At 53.6% G+C, this 8942-nt stretch overlaps 2 protein-coding genes across 3 annotated transcripts in view; both read right to left on the reverse strand.

Moving 5' to 3' along the window:
- Nucleotides 1-8073, reverse strand: part of GNB1L (G protein subunit beta 1 like) — a 54689-nt gene extending 46616 nt beyond the window's left edge. Inside the window, exon 1 of one of the 2 annotated variants that reach the window (XM_019626932.1) lies at nt 7976-8073. The gene's annotated coding sequence lies outside the window, so the exon portion shown is untranslated. Of the gene's footprint in view, nt 1-7668; nt 7737-7975 lie in introns of those variants that run through there. The other variant, XM_019626933.1, reaches the window with a different exon arrangement.
- Nucleotides 1473-7675, reverse strand: RTL10 (retrotransposon Gag like 10). Its single transcript, XM_019626930.1, is given in 3 exon segments — nt 1473-4671; nt 4674-5244; nt 5246-7675. Coding segments are annotated over 3 exon segments (1206 nt in total). The 5' UTR covers nt 5666-7675; the 3' UTR covers nt 1473-4456.
- Nucleotides 8074-8942: the final 869 nt, after the last annotated feature.

Below are 8942 nucleotides of genomic sequence, written 5' to 3' on the forward strand. Positions count from 1 at the left end.
CAGAACAACCGGACCCTTCCTGCTGGGGACATGGAAAGGCTCTGCACACGGGCACGCAATGACACTAAGAAGGGTGCTCATGACAGCACTGTCCCAAATTGCAAAAATAAAAAACAAAGAAATCTATCTTGGGCAGTATTAGGGCCTAAATTGTGTCCCCCTCAAAAAAATTCAGATGTTGAAGCTGTAATCCCCAGCACCTCAGAATATGACTATATTTGGAAATAGCGCCTTTAAGGAGGTTCAATGAGGTCATATGGGTGGGTCCTAATTCAATATGACTGGTGTCTTCATAAGAGATCAGGATACAGACAGGCACAGAGGGACAACCATGTGAGGACACAGGGAGAAGACCATCACAAGCCAGGAGAGGTCTCAGGAGAAACCATCCAGGTAGATACTCTGGGATCAGACTTTTAGCCTCCAGAACGCTGAGAAAATACATTTCTGTTGTGTAAGCCAGGCAGTCCTAGTAAACGCACACAGACATCTTTCTAGGGTATAGATGCAGCATGCCCCCTCTGCCTTCATGGCTGCACTGTTGGGTAGTGCTGAGTAGATGCTTGCTCTTCTCAAGGCTGAGAGCCCCACCCCATTGGGAGGATTAGATGCTCTTTCATGGGAACTCAGATGTGGCTCGGTAGCTTCTCTGGTCACAGTACCGGATGGGGAATGATACGTATCACTTGTGGTTCAGTGGTTATTCCCCTTCCTCTGTGGTTGTGGAGAAACATGTCCAGTGGGACTCCTGTTGGCATGGGTCCCCAATGGACTATAAAGGGCAGAGGGTACCCAAGTTTATCTGTGGCAGACAGGTGGTTGAGATGCTGGAGGCTTTTGTTATTGCAGCACAATCTGACTCGTACAACAGATAACAGCTCTATTTACCTTGCTCCTTACTGTCGGAACTTTGGGCTAGTTCCAGTTTTGCTGTTAATGCAGTGAGGCTCACTAGACAGTCCCTAAGGCTCAGGCCACTGCATTGATGTTATCTCATTCAACCCTTTCACTGCCCTGTACGGATGAACTATTCTAACAGCTCAGGGAGGTCGGGTGACACGGAGGATCCCCAGCTTGCAAGTGGAGAAGGTGTGACCAAACTGAAGTCCATGCTCTGAAGCCCCCCAGTGCAGAATGGGCAACGGCCATCTGCGCGCAGGCAAGTGGTCAGTGTCAGCGTGCCTACAAATGTCATGTGGGTGAACTGTAGTATTTGATATGCCCACCAACAGCAAGAAAAATTCTGTTTCTCTAAGCCTTCAGCAATTCTGGGAATTACCGGCAGGAAAACAAATTCATCCTGTAGTACTTTAAAGATTTTTTTAAATGTTGAAATTTTTAATCCATCTGGAGTATACAGTAGTGTAGTGAGGTAGGCATCTGGTTTTCTATTTTCCAGATGGCTAACCAGTTGTTCCAACTTTTACTGAATAATCCATTTTACTCTCATTAATTTGAAACAACACCTCTAGTATGAACTAATTCCTTATTTATTTGGCTTTATTACAAATTTCTTTATTCTCCTGTTTATCCATCCACACCTATTTCCAAGCACTTCATTATAGCAGCTTTACAAAATGTTCAATATCTCATAGGACCTTTTCCTCAATATCTCTGGTGTTAGAATTTTCCTTGGAGACAGGTACTTAAAAACCTTCCCAGAGTGCCCACTGTGTCCTATCTTTAGGTAATAAAATCTGTGGGTATTTCCAAGGGAAGTGAAAGCCAGACATGATGATCTGGAAGGCAGGTCCCAGCACTTCAGCCCATCCCTGAGTCCATCCGGCAAACCCTGCCAGACCATGCCGCTCCCAGGAGTACCCTCCTCCAGGTCACCCGCCTGTGTGGAGAGCCAGGAGTGGAGAATGACTCAAGAGCCTCCTCTCCTGGCCTTCTTGTGTGCCTGCTTGCCCGCAAAGCGGGAAGGCAGCTAGGTCATGGCATCTGCCCAAAGGCGAGGCACAACACTGGCTGGAGACGAAGCTGTCATTTTGCAACACCATATGCACTGTGTCAAAGGCCAGGCAAGAGCCCTCCCATCCTCTCCTGATTCCGCCCTCATGGGCACCCAGGAATGGGCAGCTATGCCATTACCATTGCCATTATCACTGCGGCCCTGCCCTCCTTTCCTTTCCTTTGTGACAAGAGCCCAACCACAAAAGGACCCATTCTCCAAATTAAAAAGCATGTCATCTGGCCTCTTCTCAAATGCCCTCAGGCCTGCCTTGATGGACCTGGCTCTCAGGAGTAGTATATCAGACTATAACTCAAGCCCACTGGAGCAGCTTGGGGCCCAAGGGAGGAAAGCCCCATGCACCCACCTACCCACCCACACACACAGGACAGGGGTTTGGAAGGAAAAATGGCGATCTTGAGCTGAAGGAATTCACACCAGGTCCACTAAATAGAGACAGTAAAGGCAGCCTGCACAGAGGCAAGCAACATAGTGGGGGTGTTAACTGGGCTGTCTGTCCCCGAGTGTGGCTCTAGATTCAACTGCCAGAGCCGTCTTGCCAGATCAAATGAGGGCCGATCTGGTACTGCAAACGATACCAGGCCCACAGGCAGGCCAGGCCACAGCAGACTTGTGCCTACAAAAGGAGGCCCTGGACCTGGGCAGAAGCACTAATGTGACCCCACAGAAGCACTGGGCAGGGTTAGGATATCCAGGGATTTTCCACTTCTGATCAGAATCATGACTACACACTGATTTCTTCTGTCAGCTTGTTTTGCTTTTAGGGTTTATTAGCTTCCCACCTCTTTCCAAGATTTGTAACTGTTATACTAACAAAGGTATCTGGCCTTAAAATAATTCACGCATAAAACCATCTGAACCCAGAGCCTTTTTGAGTTACTAAATAATCCCAACAATGTCTATTTTACTTAAAAATTTTTACCAGATGTTTGCCTACTCGTTTTTCCTAAACTAACTATTGGGTTGTTGGAAAAGTCATGACGCATTTTTGCAACGAAAAACAGGAAAAATGCGTCATGACTTTTCCGACAACCCAATAGTTTTAGCTGCAGTTCACTTTTCCACTTATTTTTTCTTCCTACTTTCCAGGAAGGTGTTCTTTTGTTTCCACAATTTAAAAACTGAAACGGGCTTGAAATTCTTGCCTAACCACTGGAGTAGGTGCACTGTACCAATCCTGTGTTAAATTTGGCTTGAGGGAGCTTTGAGCTCAGCTGTCATTAGAAAACCTATCCTTGTGCAGAACAGGTCTTTCTTCATTCCAATCCTCTGGCCCCGAGGCCTCAAAGACCAGGTCTGCTGCCTGCTCCTCACTTCACCTCCTGCTCTCAGCTCTCGGAAGTCAGTTTTCAAGGACACACTCCACCTGCCAAGTCTCCCATTCCTACCCATTGAGCCCAACTCCTTCAACCAGATCCTTGGATCCTCAAAGCCCCCGCTGGAAACCACACTTGCAACTCTGACCTGGAGCGCTTGCAGTTGGGACATAGCCTGTTTCTGACAGAACGGGCAGTGCTTGACAAGCACTCTGCTTGTCAGCAGCCACACCACAAGCTCAGCCATGGATCCAACACCTTTAATGAGCACTGATTGTGTACCAGGGACACAAAACTAAGATAGAGCCCCTGCCCTAGAGGCTGACAGTCTACCCAGATACTAATCATGTACAAAGTTGGGGTTTCAGGGCTGAATCAGCAATGTGTAAGAATGGGCAGGAGGCAGGGACTGCTGAAGAGCAGAAAGTGGGAGGGTAGCACGGAAAAGGCACAAGATGTAAAAATCCATGCCACTTTCTGAAACCAGGTGTGACTAGAATGTTAACATACAGGACAAAATGCCTGAAATGCAGCTGAGGCTACAAGTGGGCTTACATTTCACTTTTCTGCATCAGAGCCTTCCCAGCTGGACAGGGTTCCTAATACACCCACAGGGGAGTATCCCTCTCTGCCAAGATACCATCCCACTCAATAACAATGAAAGTGGCCAGTTCTACCATGCAGCTTCCTTAAATTCCAACCCAGAAGACAGAGGACATAGGGAGCCGAGATGGGGGTGGGGGCCAAAAAAAAAAAGACCATCCAGGGGCCAGATCCAAACAGGGCTGGCATGGCAGATCCAGTCCAGTGGCGGCCAGCACTGAAGGGGGGTTGTGTGTGTGCATGAGTGGGTGGGGTTTATGACAATGATGCAAATATCTGATGGGACTGATCTACAGAACTCTTGTCCAACTAGTGGGAACAAGCCCAGGTGAAATGGTACTCCCTGTGCAGTGGTGGGGATGCAGAGAGCCAAGCGGGAGACAGCCTCTGGGGAAGTCGGGGGATGAAGGGCACAGGGCAAAAGCCAACAGTCCGCTGTGGTGGGGGGAGGGACAGAAGAAGGGGTCTGTTTGTACTCAGACAGGATAGAGCCCAAACAAGTACACCTCCTGCCCAGCAATGGGTCAAGTTGACAGAACACCTGGCAGTGCTATGTCTAGAGTCATCTGGTAATGCCACTCTGTACTGATGGGGGGCCATGGGGCTCCTTGGCTAGGCAGGCCACTTCATCACAAGGAACACTGCTGCACCTGCCTGGGCCCTGTTCAGAATCCAGGGCGGAAGGGTGGAGAACAGGAGAAAATGGCGGCTCTCCTGGGGTATCTGGGGGAACCACTGCACTCTGTGGGCTACTTAAGGTTGCTTCCTGGTCTCCTGTGTTTCAGAAATCTTCTCCTCTGTGTTTTGGGGTTCTGGGCCCCCTGGGAGAGCTGGATTTGGTTTCTGGGCAGGGGGATTAGCAGGTTCTGAAAGTTCAGGGACAGGTTTGGGGGCCACCTCCTCTGGCTGAGAGGAGGCTGGCCCCAATGGACCAGGATTAGTGCTGCATGCAGAACTGGACAAGGCAGGGGGCTCCATGGACTCAGGGCTGCTCTCCTTGGCTAGCTGGTGCTCAGGCAGAGCATTTCCAGATGTAGAGCTGGAACTAGAAACAGCAGGGGTGGCTGGGATAGGCCTGGGGGGAGTACCCATGTTGAGTGCCAACGCCTCTGAGAACCTAGCTAAGTACTGCCTCACCACAGGCAGCTGTGGGGCCACTGGTGGCTGGCTCGAGGCTGGGGGCAGAGGGCAGGGCACTGCAGCATGGTACTCAGCGAAATTGTTTGGGTCTTGAATAACCTCCTCAAGATCTTGGCAAAAGAGCTCATAATCGTCGGGCAGGGGTAGGTCCCCATCAAGGTAGGGGGCTGCCCACGCCCGAGCTCGGCCTGTCAGACGCCCGAGGATCTCAACAGACGCGGCTGAGGTTGTCCTGGTAGTGCTTGAAGCGGAAAGACATGTAATCGCCCAGCTGGGCCAAAAAGCGGTCCAGCAGCCATGGGGAGCCATCAAAAGTGCCTGGGTCCGAGCCTGGCACCCAGTGGAAGTCCACCCGGAGAGGCCATGGGCCAGGCATGTGCACAGTGCGAGGACCCCTTTCCATGGGGTCACCGCTGCGAGTACCACTTGCCGTGCTCTTCTGCTCCACGGTTGTGCGCACACACACAGGGTCCCCACAGCAAGGCCGCTCAATCCAGGGATCCACTAGAGGGGCATATGCAGACCCAGGAGAGACCCAGTCCATCTGCTGCCAAGGATGTGCATTGGCGTAATTGGCTGCCGCCCGGATGGGATTGCGAGGACCCTGCCGCCGGGGCTGGCCACGAGGCATGGTGCAGACGGGCTGCCACACAAACTACACCAAGTAAGAGAAGAAAGGGAAAAAGGGAGGAAGAGGTGCCGCAGGAGGGAAGAGTGGTCAAAAGTGACACTCAGGACACAATAGGACAGAGATGGGCTGGAGAAGGATGTGGTGGCAAACGCAGGCGGTCCAGGCAAGTGCTGAGGGTCAGGGGAGCTGCCAGCTGCGGCCTCAGGAGAGCTGAGAAGAGCTGATGGGACTGTCAGACGCAGGTCACCATCCGAAGCAATCTGTCCAAAAACAAGGTGGGGAAGAGCAGAAACTAGGCCCAACCATTACCATCCGGCTGCAGAAGGCAACAAGCAGGCAAACCCTAGGTAACCCACCAGGAAATCTGAGTGGAAGGAGGGTCTGGGAAGCTGGCCTGGGAGGTCTGAGAAGGCAGGCAAATGCCACATGTGATATTCCAAGGGCAAGGTGTGGTGGCAGATGCTGTCAGTCCCAGGAGAAGAAAAGGTGGCCAGATCAGAACCTCCTGGGCTTCCTTGGACAGCCCAGCTATCAGGGATTTCAGTAGGAGAATGACAATTACAACCTGTTAATGCGTGCTCTATCCACGCCAAACACTGACCCCCCCTCCAACCCCCATCCCATGAGACTGGTACTCTTATGATCCCTAAGGTAAAGTGGTGAATGAAGTCACTTGTCTGCAGCCACACACCGACCAGTAAGTGGCAGAGGCAGCTGAACCTGGCTCTAGAAACCAAAACACTTAACCACCAATTTCTCCACTCCAGTTACGAACTACCCCTTCACAATCCACTGAAGAAGTCTCCTAGCTACCCCAAACACTGTTAAGTACACAGATAGCGTCACAGCACAGGGGCATGGTCGATGCTACCTGCGTGCCCGACAGAAGCCTGGGGCCCCACTATTCTCTGTGCCCTCCAGCCTTTTCTGCCCATGCTTTCCAGACTCACATCACCAGAGTACAGCCTGCGCGTATTGCCACTGCCACCCCGAACACCACTTCCCTGCATCCCCATTTCTGCCAATAGCCTGGTATCTGATCCCCTAAGTTTAATCCTACTTGCTGCGTCTTCTCTCATCTCCCCAAAGTCACTCCTGCAAATGGCCTGGAGAACAGTGATCACCAACCCTGAGCAGCCCAAAGAGCCCCGAAGTAGGAAAGGAGACTGCAACCATCGGCAGGTAGTTCTTTTCTAGTGCAAGGAGCCCTCTCCCAGGGCTCTCACAATGCCCAGACTGACAGTAGCCACATCCCCTGTCTCTCTGCAAAGGGAGGTCCACTCATGGCATCCACAGAACTCTCTGCTTCACCCCTCCTTGCGCAATTTTCCAAACAACTTCTCCGATCATACCTCAATGCTCCATTTACTCACACCACCGGACACCACGGGCCATACACACTTATGTGTTTATCTACGCCCATCAGAGTGAGTTCCTCCAGAGAGGCACAGCTCTGCTGGTCTTTCTGCCCAGCACCTCCCAGAGTGGCCTGCACTACTCAAAGCTGCCAGGGCCACAGGCACCTACCTCCACCACCCAAGCATTCTGGAGTCTCTCAGATACATCATCTACTTGGGGGGGAGGGGGTGTCTTCCATCTGAAAGCCCTTTCCATCCTAACACAAGTAAATAATATGCTAGGGCCTGCCAGCAGCAGTAGCCCAAGGGGCAGGACATGAACGCAATCCACTCAGATTCCAGTCCAGTCTCTGAAAAGCAATAACCACATCCCAGCTCCTACCACCAACCTGAGGTTAGATGCCAGCAAAGACCGCATTCATACCCAAGAGCCAATGCACTACCCAGGTCTCTGACCTTTTCTCCCAGTCCCCATTTCCCACCCCCACTCAGAACCCTGCCCACTCATCAGCATGCCTGTGCCCCCTGCAGCTTCAGGGAGAAGGTTCCTCTGCGCCTGCCAGCCACCCCTGTTTGGGCTTGACTCGTGAGAGAACTCACGCCTATCAGTCAGTTGGTCTCTCTCGTTTTTCTTCCCCTCCCTACCTGGTACTGCCTGGACCATTCTCTTTGACTGGAAAAAGCTCTATCAAAGAGCGGGTACCGTGGCGCACGAGCACTTGTCTCCGCAAAGCCAAAAGCAGCACCTGGAACGCGGGAGCATTCTCTGCTCCGAGGAGACCTAGGGGGCCCAAAGTAGAATAACCTGCCCAAAGCCTCATAGCAAGTGCCGCCACTCCAGGGCAGACCACAGCACCATCCCTACCACAGCACCATCCCTCCCGCAGCCCCCATGCAGGAAACCGCGGGGATATGAGCTCAAAAGACCCACTGCAATAAGAAGCCGACCCACCTGCGGCTACGCAAGGAGCCCCCGAAGAGGGCCCACCGGTCTGCGGCCAAAGACCATGCGGACGCGTCTCCCTCCGAGGGCGAGGGTCCAAATGCCACCTAGAAAGTGGAGAACAAGAACGGCCGCCGTGAGGCGGGGTGCGGTCGCGACCTCCGGAGACGGCGGGCACTACCCAAAAATGACTACAGACGCACTCCCAGCCCCCGGCGTGGACTGATACACTGAAGCCGGATGGCCAGGACAGCGGGGACCCAGTCGAAAGGCTCCGAGCGCCTCCCCGCAGACGAGGAGTTCAGAAGGGACGGAGAACGGGGTCCTACCGCCGGTCGCCCGGGTTTTCGCCACCCCACTGACCCTAGAGCCGAAGACAGAGACTCCCACTTGGAGCAGTGCAGCACTCAGAACCAGACCGCGTCGCGCAGCCACACCCCCTGCGAGCACACGGCCACGACGTACGTCCCCGCGCCGGCTTTCGCCCCGCCCCACGCTGGCCTCCCATCCGAGCCGCGCCTGCGCCGTACGCCGCGTGGCCACAGCCGCGCACGCGCTCCCTGGTCCTGCCAGCGCGGCAGCACGGCGCGAAGGGTGATGGGAGCGCGCTCAGCCCCGTGCAGCGCCAAGTGCCACGTGAGCAGACGGGGCTGCGTGCGCAGGCGCGGGGCGGCCAGAGCGGATGGGGAACGCGCTGGGGCTGAGGACTGAATTGGCTAGCGGGAGGGGCCGCGACGCCCATCTGGATCCCGCAGAGATGGAAGTGCTGAGCCACCGCAGCCCGGGGTTGCTGCCCTCGAGTTAGCTGGGCACTGGGGGCTGCGGGCATCAGGGAGAATTTGGGCGTAGAGAGGCTGCAGCGCTTTCCTGGAAAGACTCTCACCACTCAGTGCCCCATTCTCAAAACCTGGTTAGGGTACGGTTCTATATAAATACCTCCAGCCCAGAGCGAGAGGGCCGGGCTGGGCTGGCTCCA

The sequence above is a fragment of the Hipposideros armiger genome, unplaced genomic scaffold (genome assembly GCF_001890085.2).
Source record: "Hipposideros armiger isolate ML-2016 unplaced genomic scaffold, ASM189008v1 scaffold_694, whole genome shotgun sequence".
Classification (NCBI taxonomy): Eukaryota; Metazoa; Chordata; class Mammalia; order Chiroptera; family Hipposideridae; genus Hipposideros; species Hipposideros armiger.